General features: G+C 34.9%; 1 protein-coding gene across 24 annotated transcripts in view; it reads left to right on the top strand.

Moving 5' to 3' along the window:
• The window catches only part of CNOT2 (CCR4-NOT transcription complex subunit 2), a 126369-nt gene that overhangs the window by 40712 nt on the left and 69926 nt on the right, over positions 1 to 15731 (top strand). For 8 of the 24 annotated variants that reach the window (XM_069584644.1, XM_069584655.1, XM_070292355.1 and 5 more), the window contains exon 2: positions 4062 to 4204. In XM_069584644.1, coding sequence (XP_069440745.1) covers positions 4157 to 4204 — 48 coding nt within the window. In that variant the 5' untranslated portion in view covers positions 4062 to 4156. Of the gene's footprint in view, positions 1 to 4061; positions 4205 to 8239; positions 8305 to 15731 lie in introns of all 24 variants that reach the window. The other 16 variants (XM_070292354.1, XM_069584643.1, XM_069584653.1 and 13 more) reach the window with 5 other exon arrangements.

Genomic DNA, 15731 nt, shown 5'->3' with positions numbered 1-15731 from the left:
CAGCCCCTAACCCCCTCCCTGTGTTTCAGCCTCATAACTCTATAGGCAATAAAGCTTTACTTCACTTGGTTTTTTCTCTTTCTGGCTGAGATGATGTTCAGTTTCTGAAAATCATTGTTTGATATATTTTTTCCTAGTGTTTTAGTTATTTAAGGTAGAAAGGTAAATACAGTTTGTTTTTCTGTCTTGGCATCACTGCCTTATAGAAAACTTCATTTTAGTTTTATAAATACTTGTCTTTTATGACTTTCTAAAATTTACTGGTGAAACTGCATAAACTTCAGTAACTTTAGGCACCTGTGGTACATGTTCTTTCTCACGGTTACTTCCTTTCACATATTCTCTGTCTCACACATCTGTTCACACTTTCTTTTATCTGTTCACTGTCCTTCCATTCCTAATATGAGCATCAACACAGCCTATTACTGAGCATTTTTATTTAATATAAGATAGTGGTGACAAATGTTAGTTTAATATAAGATAATTTTGACAGATGTTCTCTGTTTACCTAGAAGAAAACGGAGTATCTTCATTTCTTTTTTCCTTTGTTTACTACAAAAAGATAATGATTCTTAGTTATTGTTCCATATAGAATATTGATTCCTATGCTGGTTAGGACATACTCAGGCACACTTATTGTCTCATTGTGTTGCAGGAGGGGGGACCCCTTCCAGGCCCCAAGAGTGGGCTCTTGTCTAACACTCAGAAGTGAATTGTCCGAGGAGACACATGTGCTGACGCAAGAGACTTTACTGGGAAGGGGTGTCCAGGTAAGAGTAGCATAGTTAGGGAACCCAGGAGGACTGCTCTGCCACGTGGCTTGCAGTCTTGGCTTTTATGGAAATGGGATTAGTTTCAGGGTAGTCTCTGGCCAATCATTCTAACTCAGGGTCCTTCCTGGTGGCCCGTGTGTCACTCAGCCAGGGAGGATTCTGAGAGGTTGATGGGACATGTGGACTGGTGTCTTCTTTCTCCCAAATTATTCCATTTGGTGGTAGCTTGTTAGTTCTGTGCTCCTTACCAAAACCTCCTGTTGTTAAGTGGTTACTCGCATGTCTGGCCAGGGTGAGTAGTTTCGGTAGTGGTTGCCCTAACAACTGCACTTCATTTTATTGTGCTTAATTCTATTGTGTTTTTACAAATTGAAGGTTTGTGGTAATCCTGCATCAAACAAGTGTTGGTGGTGTTTTTCCAACATTTGCTCACTTTATGTCTTTATCTCATTTTGGAATTCTCAGATTATTTCAGACTTTCTGATTCTTGTATTTGTTTTGGTGATCTGTGATCGGTGATCTTTGATGTTAGTATTTCAAAAAGATGGTGACTCACTGGAGGCTCCAGAGATGGTTAATATTTTTTACCAATAATTTTTTTTTAAGTTAAGAGATGTACTTTTTTTTTTTTAAGACATAATGCTGTTATACACTTAATAGGCTGCAGTATAGTGTAAACAAATACTTATGTGCATTGGGGAACCGAAAAATTTGCATGACTTGCTTCACTGTGATATTTGCTTTATTGCTGTGATCTGGAACCGAACCTGCAGTGCTTGGAGGTATGCCTGTAGTGGCTGTTTGAAACCCTAAGCCATGAAATATTTAACGTTACCCACACTGGGGAAACAAAAGAAACAAGTTTTACTTTTGTACTAATCCGTAGTACTCCAAAGTTAGTATTTTTCTTTTATCTGGTGAATGTACAGATTAAATATTAACTTTTATTTTTAATTATAATATTATTTAGTAGAAAAAGTCCTAATCATCTCTTTTATATGTATAACGTTATGCTGTTGAAAATGGGATAGCCTTGCCTGACTTTAGATTTCTGATATATCTTTTATTAAACTAGTAAAAATGCAAGGTAGTGCATCAGCTTATTTTTAAACTTATTTAAGAAGGAAAACATGCTTATTTCCTAAGAAAAAACTGAAATTTTACACTTAATGTTCACTGAATTCAAAGTTGTCATGAATATGTTAATGAGGCAAGTGCTGTTTCAATCTGTTAATATTATAAAATACATTGAAACAGGGTTCATGTTGTTTTGGGGATGTGGGATGCATAATAAATACTTTTCTTCTCATTTTGTGACTGTCATGAATGTTTAAATTGAAGTTGAATATATGTCACTTAAACTGTTCTTGACCCCCCAATTCATTAGATCATTTTTCTTTATGAATAATCCAGTTCCTTGCTAGGATTATATTTATAGTGATAAATATACTTATTCTTTAAGAGACTTTTCTCCTTTGTTACTTTTAAAAGAGATGTTTAATTCCAGTAGTACATATAAATTTGGTAATGCACAGTTACATTTTTGCCATAGAGCCACGCATCTTTGAAGTATTTTAGTGAAACATTTTCAATGTAAGATGGTCACAATTAAGTACCCACTAACTTGTTACCAAGGAGAAGGCAATGGCGCTCCACTCCAGTACTCTTGCCTGGAAAATCCTATGGACGGAGGAGCCTGGTAGGCTGCAGTCCATGGGGTCGCTAAGAGTCGGACACGACTGAGCAACTTCACTTTCATGCACTGGAGAAGGAAATGGCAACCCACTCCAGTGTTCTTGCCTGGAGAATCCCAGGGACGGGGTGCCTGGTGGGCTGCCGTTTATGGAGTCGCACAGAGTCAGAGACGACTGAAGTGACTTAGCAGCAGCAGCTTGTTACCAAACATAAAATGGGAGGTGGCGAAGAGGTTTTTACTACTTGAATTCTTCTTAAATTGTAAACCTAATAATACTAATTTTAATGTTTTCCTTGAAAAATATTCTGCTCTTCTTACTAGATTGCTTTTTAGGGGTAATCCATATGTATGTGTATATGCATGTTTATTGGTTTTAATAAAATTGATTCATACTTCTTGTGGATTTAAGTTAGATGTTTTTATCATCCTCTTCCAAAGTGAATTTTGTCTGATGTTAAATAATTGCTCTAAATTTGGTTATAATTTTTAGTGGTTAGCAACTGTTGTGACTTTTGTATGTATGCTACTTGGGAAGGTGAAAGAAGTCACTCAGTTGTGTCCTACTCCTTGCAATCCCATGGACAGTAGCCTACTGAGGCTCCTCTATCCATGGAATTTTCCAGGCAAAAGTACTGGAGTGGGTTGCCATTTCCTTCTCCAGGGGATCTTCCCAATCCAGGGCTCGAACCCAGGTGCCCCACATTGCAAGCAGTAAACATTTTACTAAAAGTTAGGTAAAAGTAAAACTTGTGTTTTGAAAACAGCTGTTTACAAATTCTTTGTAGATACCGCTTTTGAATTTTTGGTCTTTCATATTCAATTTACATTTTTGAGTTAGCATATCTGACAATTAGTAGCTCTGCCTCAGTGATTTTTTTTTTCTTCTTTTAATATGTCTGAGGTTTACAGTGCTTAGTCATTTTTCGACTTGTTTATCTCTAGCCAGGTTAAGAAATAAGCTGTTAATTTTTTGCTCTAATGTAAAAAAGCAAATTGTTAGAGCATGCATGAAATTGGAGGACTGAAGGACCAAGGCATCCAGAAAGTTGACAATGTGTTGCTATTCTTCATTGGGGTAAATTTTAATGGACTATTGCATCTGTTTACAATTCTAAGATTATATGATGTATTCACATCCTGTGGCATAGGAATAAACCTCATAAACTGAATAAATAGCAGCTATATAAATAAGCATTTGGAGGAGAGGAATTTGAAATTAAATGACTGGATCTGAATTAACTGAACATTTCTAAGATTAACAGGAGAATGTTTATTTAAAAGAAAAAATATGTCAATTCAGGGCTGCATTTATTTGTCCACTCCATTTTTATTCATTATAACTTTCTTCCTATGTTTGTGGTCTGGCGGACAGTTTTAATTGCAAAGGAAAAGGTTTTCATATTTAATAACTTCTATCTCAAATAAAGTATGTCTGCCAGTCCAGCCCTTCCTAGATGGTTAAGAGGAAGATCAGTTAGAATATTTAAAGTACTTTTGATTTTGTTTTCTATGTATCATATTGGATATTTTTGCTGCTGTTCATTTGTTTACATGTTAGTAATTATGACGGCTTTTGGATAATTCCACTCTAGAGGGAGAACTGGTGGGCGGTCCTTCCTGTGACACGACCCTTGAGTGACAGTTCTATTTGATTGCCTCCAGTACTGTGAGGAAAGGACACGACTCTATGGTGAGGACTGATGGACATACATTATCTGAGAAAAGAAACTACCAGGTAAGATCAATTTTTTTTTCTTATTTTCTATTGGTCATATAGTTACATGAACTGCTTAATATGTTGTATTTAATTGGAATCAGCAGGTTGGATACACCTGAGTTTGAAAAATTGGAGTTATAGTTTTAAGAATATGCATGTTGGTTTAGACAGATGAAATAGTTGGGAACATTTTTCAGACTAAACCATGCTTATAATAAATGTATATTATTACAAATGATGTACATAGTTATATAATAAATATGTATATGTTCTTTTAGTGTCAGCATAAATTTCCTGGTGTGTATATATATGTCAAAACTTAGATTATCTAATACACAATTTATGACTTCATGGCTGGATTCAGAGTTAGTGTTCCATAAAATGTTGATTGCCTTTACACATATTCTTCCTGTAAGACTAAGCCTGAAGTTTTGGACTATATTCAGGGTACTATAGCATCACAGAGATGTAGACACAGTTGGTTAGAGTATAAAAGAAATAGAGATCAGGGTACTCAGACACTCAAGTTGTATTGAATTAGCTTATCTGTTATCATTAGATTGCTTTCCTTAAAATACTGAATTCTTGCTCTCTATTTACATAGCTAATATTATCCATCCTCTACTAAATGTGTAAGGATGCTGAAAGGATAGTTGAAATGTAATATTCCTGTTTCTTTCTGAGCTTTGAAAAGAAAGTGAATTTTAAAGATAGTACTATTAAATAGTGATTTTTTAAAAAACCCATAACATTTGAGTTTAATTTTCTCAAAGAAAATGTTTTATTAACTTGCTAATAATTTAATGTCAAATTATGTAATGATTCAGAATAAGCAGTAGTTCATAACTCAAGTAGGAATACGCTTTAGGCTTCTTTCACAAATACATATCCAACCTCTCTCTGCCCCTTACCACCAGGTGTTATTCTCTGCAGGCTGTGAAGGCAACTAGTGTGATAGTAGCAGCTTTGTTAACTAGCCATTTATCTTTCTAATCATTAATTTTAGTCTGGTTAGTCTTTTCTTCCCTCAGATTGGAAAAGTGAACAGTGGAGAAAATTCATGGTGAAATAACAAAGAACCTTTCTTTGAACACAAGACTTAGGTCCTGTACATAATGAAAAATAGAGTCATATTTAACCTTTCTAGAATTTGACCCAATTTTATGTCTGAAGTTTCTTGCCAGATTTTTACAATTTAATAAGCCAAAGTAAGCGGTGGCTATGCAGAAGCAGTTCTCCCTGTAACCTTTTCTGCTCTGAATTGCTCTTATAGACTTGATCAGCATGGCCTTTGTTCATTAATTACACTAGCTGTGACTCCTCCTACCTCACAACCACTTCCAACTACCTTGACTCATAAAAGATTTCATTGGTTACACTACTTGGGTTGTTCTGTATTTTGATAGATTATGCTTTTTTTTTTTTAAGAATATCATAATTCTAGATTATGTGGCTTTTCAGTATTCATAATCCAGTTTGTAAAATGTAAATATAGAAGTTTTGTATCACACAGTGTGATTAATTTACTTCATGAAATCATATTAATAGAGAATTCCAAACTTTACACGTAAGAATAAAATCAGATTATTATACATGAAGAGATTTCCTAGTTTCTGTTTATTCTGCTCTAAAAAAAAATTGTCCACACTGTTTCAGTCACATTATTATAAATAATCCAGGCTTTTTAGCTTATGAGAAAATTCATTTTTAGTTAGGGTTTTTCTGCCTGAAAATATTTTTCCTTTTCTTTTTACTTAGTGACAGTCAATGCATGTTGGAATATTCTTGGAAACAGTTGTTTAAATTTCTATTGTAAAATTATTTTATTTTTAAAAGCTTTTTCTGAAAAGTACATGTATAGAAATATAAAATTCTGGTCTAATAATTATGATGATATACTAATTACATATGGGAAATTCAAAGGAATAGTAGATAAATTACTACTGTATTGGTAGCACTTAGAGTCTGTATATGTATGCTGAGATGAAATGATTTGGATTTTTTTAAATTCCATGTTTGTGGAATTTTGTTTGTTTTTCATGGATAAAGTAGGATTTCTTTGTATTCATGTTTATACCTATTTTAATTTATCTTACTTGTTTAAATTTATCTTTGAGGCCTTTTATTTTTGGAATGCAGTTGATGTCTTATAGTGATATTTAAGCATTCTGATAATAATAAGCTTATGTTCTAGAATTTAATAAAAAGGATAATACTTTGCCAATTCTTATTTCATTGTGGACTTGATTAAAGACTTAGGAACTCATTTGGGAAGGTGCATTTCCTCAGCTTTGTGCTAAAACTTAGTGACTTTCAAATGGGCATTGGTTGAAGTATTGATTTTTCTACTGCTATCTACTTTTTGTGTTTTATTTCTGAACTAAAATTTGAATAGAGTATTTGAAGTTTGTTTAGATGGACAGACTGCTGTACAGACAGGACAATTTAATCATATAAATGGTTTGCAGTTTATTCTTAGAAGAATTGTCAAGCTTCTTCCAAGGAAATGTAACTTCAGTTTTTGGCTAGAATTTCTTATCTTCCTCTAATTTACATAATTTATTCCAACTATGAGCACAGATCTAATCATACTAACTACCAGGTTTACTTACCAGTGCCTATTCCCCTTTCTAATACAATACAGATGAGCTCCTAAACCTTACATATAATCTTTGTACATTGTGATCCCACATGCCTTTATTTCCATTGTCTTCTCTGTTTATAGTGAGTTTTTCCATGACTAATATAAAACTACTTTTAAATCTCCCTGCAGTGCACTGTTACATGTATGCCTTTACTTGTTTGGATTCCTGTTCGTGTGATGCCTTTTCTTCCATCAGTACTTTCAGAAGCCATTCAAAGTGATGGCCTTCAGCATTCCTTTCCCTTGCTTTCATAACCTTTGTATCTATTTCTAGTTTAGTGTGTACCGTGACAAACTGAAGTTATGTTTATTTTTTCCTTGTCTTGCTGTAGCCCCATGCTGCCCAATACCATAGGTACTAGCCCCATAAGTGGTATTTCAGTTCAGTTCAGTCGCTCAGTCGTGTCCGACTCTTTGCCACCCCATGAATCGCAGCACACCAGGCCTCTCTGTCCGTCACCAACTCCCGGAGTTCACTCAGATTCACGTCCATCGAGTCAGTGATGCCATCCAGCCATCTCATCCTGTGTTGTCCCCTTCTCCTCCTGCCCCCAATCCCTCCCAGCATCAGAGTCTTTTCCAATGAGTTAACTCTTTGCATGAGGTGGCCAAGTACTGGAGTTTCAGCTTTAGTATCATTCCTTCCAAAGAAATCCCAGGGCTGATCTTCAGAATGGCCTGGTTAAATTCATGTAAATAAAATAAAATAATTTAAATTCTTAGTCATGTCAGCCATGTTGCAAATGCTCAATAGTTGCATGGTATTAATGGCTACCATATTTAACAGTGCAGATATAGAACTTTTCCATTATTGGTGAAAGTTGTATTGGGCAGTGTTTATGTATATTAAGCTTCTTGAAAACTGGAGCCATATTTATTGATATTTTGTTACCGCCAGTACCAGATGGTTTCAGTTGCATAATAGGTGTTCAAAGGCATATTGTTGTAATAAAATTAAAGAAAGAAAGAAGTTAACAGAAATTGCACAGTGTGCTGAGGGAAATGCTACATAGATATATCCAGTATTTTTAGGATATTACCTTTTTTTAGTTTGAGCTTAGTGATCATGTCATATGTTGGCTAGTTCAATGTATATTATCTATAAACTAGATCTAATGCATCCCAGTCTGTATGTCCCTTAAGAGTACCTCATAATCTAAAATACCACATTAACTTTGTGAAATATGTCATGTCAGAGAGCAAACGATGGCAGTGATTGTATTACTGGTTCCTCCTCTCTTCCCCTTCCATTAAATATTTTATTTCTGTTTTATTTTTTAATTACAGAGCTATAGAACATAAAAGTTTGTAATTTTACTGTTAACAATTTAGTGTGTCTTTTTTTTTCTAGTAATTCTATAGGTGCAAATATGATTTGTTATCGTTTTTAACAAATATACATATTTCAGCAGCTTGCGTATTGTACCTAATGTAGATGTTTCCATGCCCCACCCTTCAACTTGCCTCCTTCCTCGTAAGTACTTACTAGTTTGAATTTTGTTTCATCCTTTTTGTTTGTATATTTTTGTTACATACATAGTTCAGTATACAGGTGCATCTTTATTGTGTGTCAGTTTTTTAGGAAGTGGTACCCTATATTCTGTTATTTTGAATAAAAAATAATAAATTTCCAGCCCACCTCAAACCATAAACAGTTTCCCAGATATTATGAAAACACTCAACACCTATCTGACAGTTCAGATCAGCGTTTCAGATATCTGACAATTCTGCATAAGGAAAGCATTTAAAACACAAGTTACCTAATTATTTAACAATTGATGGTGCACATACAAATGCATCTAGTAGGTGAGCTTCCATTCAGTATACAAGAGTATTGTACAATAATGAATACAAATTAATATTTTTCTTTTTATTTACTGCAGTGAAAATGTAAATGAGCAGTGGTGTACTCTATTTCCTTTATTGTAAGTTATAACACAGTATTGGAAATTTTTGTCTTTCTGCTATCAGGATGCATCTTACAATGGATGCCATCTAGTAGCTTATAACCTTTTCTTGATAACTTCTTATATGATGGAAAACAGCACTAGCATTAAAGCATTTTAGAATCTGTTATGTTAATGTTACAGATACATAATATAAAGAACACTTAAAATGAAAAAGAATTTTTGAAAAATGAATATACTTAGCAAAGAATTGTCAGAATAGATACAGTGCATAGAGCAGAAGGATGAAGGTTTCAGTCATTGTTGCTCTTTGGCATCAGTTGAGGGGAGCAAGAGTGAGCTGAGGAAGGAATTCATTCAAAAATAAATAAAATACCTGAAGCCAGTGAACTGGTTCACAGTTCATTGCTCTTGAAAATCTTGGAAACTAATGGCTGTAGCCACAGATGAAGGACAGGGAATTAAAAAACCCTCAAATTGCGTGACTATTAAGTTTTCTTAATTTGCAGTTAACATAATTCCTACCAAAATGAGATTGCTTTCAAAGTTGCATTTAAAATGCAATGCTTCTGTTCATTTCAAGATCATATTAACAGCCACAAAAGTTATTTTGACTCCACGATCTAAATATTGGTTTCAAATAAATTTTTGACAATGATTTGTCATTTATGGCTCCCTTTCTTCCTCTGGCCAACCAAAGACATCCACTGAATTCCCAAGTTCCTCATTGGTTGGCTTATTATATGATGCTAACAGTGTTGCTCTTTCTTTGAATGTGTATATTCTGATACTCTTTTATTCATCTTATGAAATGATCAAATGAGATGAAATTTGCTTTCCAAAAGGCAAGTTTCATTAAGATATGTGGTTTTATGGAACCCGTGGTATCTTGGTAATTTTTTCACGGTGCCCCTCGGCCAACAGAAATGTTAAAAGTTTCATTAAATTAAATAACTAGGTCTAAACACTCACATAGTTCATATGGTATCTGACAGATACTGCCTTGTTTCCCAAGAAGATTTAAAATACCTGGCAGCATCCCGATGTGTTCACTGTGGTGTTTCTTTGGGAATTTAGTTCTAGGCTTTTGCATATGAAAGAATTGTGTTCTCTTTCAGAAATACATTTTACGTTGAAGTGATTTGCCCCAATCATGAATATGGAATATGTTCATGATTAAATAGCAAAGTAAAACATTAATGTAGATACTTTTGTCAATCAGAGAAACTATAGAAGCAGTTACCTTTTTTAAACTGAAGTATAAATACAGTTGATTTACAACGTTGTGTTAATTATTGCTGAACAACAAAGTGATTCAGTTGTACATATATATTCTTTTTTAAAATATTCTTTTAAATTATGGTTTATCATAGGATATTGAATATAGTTCTCTGTGCTATAGAGTAGGATCTTATTCTTTATCCATTCTGTATATAAAAGCTTACATCTACCAATTCCAACCTCCCTTTCCATCCCTCCCCTCCTCCCCTCCACCTTGGCAACCACCATCTGTTCTCTGTATCTGTGTATCTGTGATTCTGTTCCATGGATAGGTTCATTTGTGTCATATTTTAGATTCCATGTATAAGTAATACCTTGTAGTGTTTGTCTTGCTCTTCCTGATTTATTTAGTATGATAATCTCTAGTTGCATCCATGTTGCTGCAAATAGTATTATTTCATCCTTTTTTTTTTTATGGCTGATTAGTATTCCTTTATGTATATGTACCCCATCTTTATCCATTTATCTGTTGATGGATAGATGTTTCCATGTCTTGGTTGTTGTAAATAGTGCTGCTGTGAACATGGGAGTGCATGTATCTTTTTGAATTGCAGTTTTGTCTGGGTATATGCCCAGGAGTAGGATTCCTGGATCATATGGCAACTCTAGTTTTAGTTTTTTTGAGGAACCTCTATAGTGTTTTCCATAGTGAGTATACCAATTTATATTTTCACCAACAGTGTGAGAGGGTTGGTTCCCTTTTCTCTGCACCCTCTTCAGCATTTATTATTTTTGTTTTTAGAGTTTGCAGACTCTTTTATATGTATATAAATATATATATACACACCCGCATATATATATACTTTTATTCATTTATGGGTGTGCTAGGTCTTTGTTGCTGCAGGGTTGTTTTTGGGTCTTAGGCTAGGCTGCAGCAAACATAGCTCCTCTCTAGTTGCAGTTGTCAGCTTCTCATTGTGGTGGCTTCTCTTGTTGTGAAGCACAGGTTCTAGGGCCTATAGGCTTCAGTAGTTGCAACATGTCAGCTCAAGTTGTGGCTCATGGTCTTAGTTGTTCCGCCACATGTGGGATCTTTCCAAATCAAGGATTGAACCTATGTCTCCTGCATTGGCAGGCAGATTCTTTATCACTGAACCACCAGGGAATCCCTATCATTTATTTGTAGGCTTTTTTACGATTGCCATTCTGACTGGAGTGAGACAGTACCTTATTGTGATAATTGGTGATGTTGAGCATCCTTTCATGTGCCTATGGCCCATCTGTATGTCTTCTTTGGAGAAATGTCTATCTAGTTCTTTTGCCCATTTTTTGATTGGATTGTTTTGTTGTTGAATTGTATGAGTTGTTTGAATATTTTGGAAATTAAGCCCTTGTCGGTTGCATCATTTGCAAATATTTTCTTCCAGCTCCTAGGTTGTCTTTTTGTTTTGTTTATTTATGGTTTCGTTTGCTGTGTAAAAGCTTATAAGCTTGATTAGGTCTCATTTTGTTTTGGGAGACTGACCTAAGAAAACATTGGTGCAAAGTTACTTTTTAAAATATAGTCTCAGCAGGGATTGAGAAGATGTAAGAAACGTTTAACAAGGATCTAGAAGAAATAAAAGAGAGTCAGTCAATAATGAATAATGGAATAACTGAGATCAAAGGCACTCTGGAGGAAACCAACAGTAGAATAACTGAGGCAGAAGATAGGATAACTGAGGTGCAAGATAGGAATGGTGGAAATAAATGAAGCAGAGAGGAAAAAAGAAAAAATTAAAAGAAATGAGGACAACCTCAGAAACCTCTGGGACAATGTTAAACGCCCCAACATTCGAATCATAGGCATCCCAGAAGAAGAAGACAAAAAGAAAGGCATGAGATAATACCTAGGAGACAGTAGTTGAAAACTTCCCTAAAGTGGAGAAGGAAATAGCCACCCAAGTCCAAGAAACCCAGAGAGTCCCAAACAGGATAAACCCAAGGCGAAACACCCCAAGATGCATTTTAATCAAATTAATGAAGATCAAACACAAAGAACAAATATTAAAAACATCAAGGGGAAAACAACAAATAACCCACAAGGGGATCCCCATAAGGATCACAGCTGATTTTTCAATAGAAATTCTTCAGGCCAGAAAGAAATGGCAGGACATACTTAGAGTGATGAGAGAAAAACCTACAACCCAGATGACTGTACCCAGCAAGATCTCATTCATATATGAAGGAGAAAGCAAAAGCTTTACAGACAAGCAAAAGCTGAGAGAATTCAGCACCACCAAACTCCAACAAATGCTAAAGAATCTTCTCTAGACAGGTAACACAGACAGGGTGTATAAACTCGAACCCCAAACAACAAAGTAAATGGTAATGGGATCATACTTATCAGTAATTACCTTAAATGTAAATGGGTTGAATGCCCCAACCAAAAGACAAAGACTGGCTGAATAGATACAAAAACAAGACCCCTATATATGCTATCTACAAGAGACCCACCTCAAACCTAGGGACACAAACGGAGACCAAAAGAAAGCAGGAGTAGCAATACTCATATCAGATAAAATAGACTTTGAAATAAAAGCCCTGAAAAGAGACAAAGAAGGACACTACATAATGATCAGAGGATCAATCCAAGAAGAAGATATAATAATTGTAAATATATATGCACCCAACATAGGAGCACTGCAATATGTAAGGCAAATGCTAACAAATATGAAAGGGGAAATTAACAGCAACACAATAATAGTGGGAGACTTTAATACCCCACTTATCCCTATGGATAGATCAACTAAACAGAAAATTAGCAAGGAAACACAAACTTTAAATGATACAATGGACCAGTTAGACCTAATTGATATCTTTGGGACATTTCACCCTAAAACAGTGAATTTCATCTTTTTCTCAAGTGCACACAGCACCTTCAACCAGGATAGATCACATTCTGGGCCATAAATCAAACCTTGGTAAATTAAAAAAAAAAAAAATGAAATCATCTCAAGCATCTTTTCTGATCGCAGTGTGGTAAGATTAGATATCAACTACAGGAAAAAAAAATATTAAAAATACAAACATATGGAAGCTAAACAACACACTTCTGAATAACCAACAAGCCACAGAAGAAATCAAAAAGGAAATCAAAATATGCATGGAAACAAATGAAAATGAAAACACAACAACCCAAAACCTATGGGATTCAGAAAAAGCAGTGCTAAGGGGAAGGTTCATAGCAATACAAGCCTGTCTCAAGAAACAGGAGAGAAATCAAATAAATAACCTAACTCTACATCTAAAGCACCTAGAAAAGGAAGAAATGAAGAACCCAGGGTAAGTGGACAGAAAGAAATCACAAAAATTGGGGCAGAAATAAATGCAAAAGAAACCATAGCAAAAATCAACAAAGCTAAAAGCTGGTTCTTCGGGAAGATAAATAAAATAGACAAACCATTAGCCAGACTCATCAAGAAACAAAGGGAGAAAAATCAAATCAATAAAATTAGAAATGAAAATGGAGAGATCACAACAGACAACACAGAAATAAAAAGGATCGTAAGAGACTGCTGTCAGCAGTTGTATGCCAATAAAATGGACAATTTGGAAGAAATGGACAAATTCTTAGAAAAGTGTAACTTTCCAAAACTGAACCATGAAGAAATAGAAAATCTTAATAGACCCATCACAAGCACAGAAATCACAACCATAATCAGACCTCTTCCAATAAACAAAAGCCCAGGACCAGACAGCTTCACAGCTGAATTCTACCAAAAATTTAGAGAAGAGCTAACACCTATCCTACTCAAACTCTTTCAGAAAACTGCAGAGGAAGGTAAACTTCCAAACTCATTCTATGAAGCCACCATCACCCTAATACCAAAACCAGACAAAGATGCCACAAAAAAACTACAGGCCAATATCACTGATGAACATAGATGCAAAAATCCTTAACAAAATTCTAGCAATCAGAATCCAACAACATATTAAAAAGATCATACATCATGACCAAGTGGGCTTTATCCCAGAGATGCAAGGATTCTTCAATATCCGCAAATCAATCAGTGTGATACACCACATTAACAAATTAAAAGATAAAAACCACATGATTATCTCAATAGATGCAGAGAAAGCCTTTGACAAAATTCAACATCCATTTATGATAAAAACCCTCCAGAAAGCAGGCATAGAAGAAACATACCTCAACATAATAAAAGCCATATATGATAAACACACAGCAAACATTATCCTCAGTGTTGAAAAACTGAAAACATCTCCCCTAAAGTCAGGAGCAAGACAAGGATGCCCACTCTCACTGCTGCTATTCGACATGGTTTTGGAAATTTTGGCCACAGCAGTCAGAGCAAAAGAATACAAGGAATCCAAATTGGAAAAGAAGAATTAAAACTCTGACTGTTTGCAAATGACATAATCCTGTACATAGAAAACCCTAAAGACTCCACCAGAAAATTACTGGAGCTAATCAATGAATATATTAAAGTTGCAGGATATAAAATTAACACACAAATCTTTTGCATTCCTATACACTAACAATGAGAAAACAGAGAAATTAAGGAAACAATTCCATTCACCACTGCAACGAAAAGAATAAAATACTTAGGAGTAAATCTACCTAAAGAAACAAAAGACCTATATATAGAAAACTATAAAACACTGATGAAAGAAATCAAAGATGACACAAATAGATGGAGAAATATACCATGTTCATGGAGTGGAAGAATCAATAGAGTGAAAGTGAGTATACTACCCAAAGCAATCTATAGATTCAATGCAATCCCTATTAAGCTGCTGACGGTATTTTTCAGAGAATTAGAACAAATAATTCCACAGTTTGTATGGAGTTAGAAAAAAACTCAGATAGCCAAAGCAATCTTGAGAAAGAAGAATGGAACTGGAAGAATCAACCTGCCTGACTTCAGACTATACTACAAAGCTGCAGTCATCAAGACAGTATGGTACTGGCACAAAGACAGAAACATAGATCAATGGAATACAATAGAAAGCCCAGAGATAAATCCACACACCTATGGACACCTTATCTTTGACAAAGGAGGCAAGAATATACAATGGATTAAAGACAATCTCTTTAACAAGTGGTGCTGGGAAAACTTGTCAACCATTTGTAAAAGAACGAAACGAACACTTTCTAACACCATACACAAAAATAAACTCAAAATGGATTAAAGATCTAAATGTAAGATCAGAAACTATAGAACTCCTAGAAGAAAACGTAGGCAAACCACTCTCTGACATAAATCATAGCAGGAGTCTCTATGATCCACCTCTCAGAGTAATGGAAATAAAAGCAAAAATAAACAAATGGGACCTAATTAAACTTAAAAACTTTTGCACAATGAAGGAAACTATAAGCAAGGTGAAAGATAGCCTTCGGAATAGGAGACAATAATAGCAAATGAAGCAACTGACAAAGAATTAATCTCAAAAATATACAAGCAACTCCTGCAGCTCAATTCCAGAAAAATAAATGACCCAATCAAAAATGGGCCAAAGAACTAAACAGACATTTCTCCAAAGAAGACATACAGATGGCTAACAAACATATGAAAAGATGCTCAACATCACTCATTATCAGAGAAATGCAAATCAATACCACAATGAGGTACCATTTCACGCCAGTCAGAATGGCTGTGATCCAAAAGTCTATAAGCAGTCAATGCTGGAGTGGGTGTGGAGAAAAGGGAACCCTCTTACACTGTTGGTGGGAATGCAAACTAGTACAGCCACTATGGAAGACAGTGTGGAG

This window comes from Ovis canadensis, chromosome 3 (assembly GCF_042477335.2).
Source record: "Ovis canadensis isolate MfBH-ARS-UI-01 breed Bighorn chromosome 3, ARS-UI_OviCan_v2, whole genome shotgun sequence".
NCBI classification, from domain to species: Eukaryota; Metazoa; Chordata; class Mammalia; order Artiodactyla; family Bovidae; genus Ovis; species Ovis canadensis.
The sequence above is the reverse complement of the archived record's forward strand: the minus strand, read 5'-3'. Positions and strand labels throughout refer to the sequence as shown.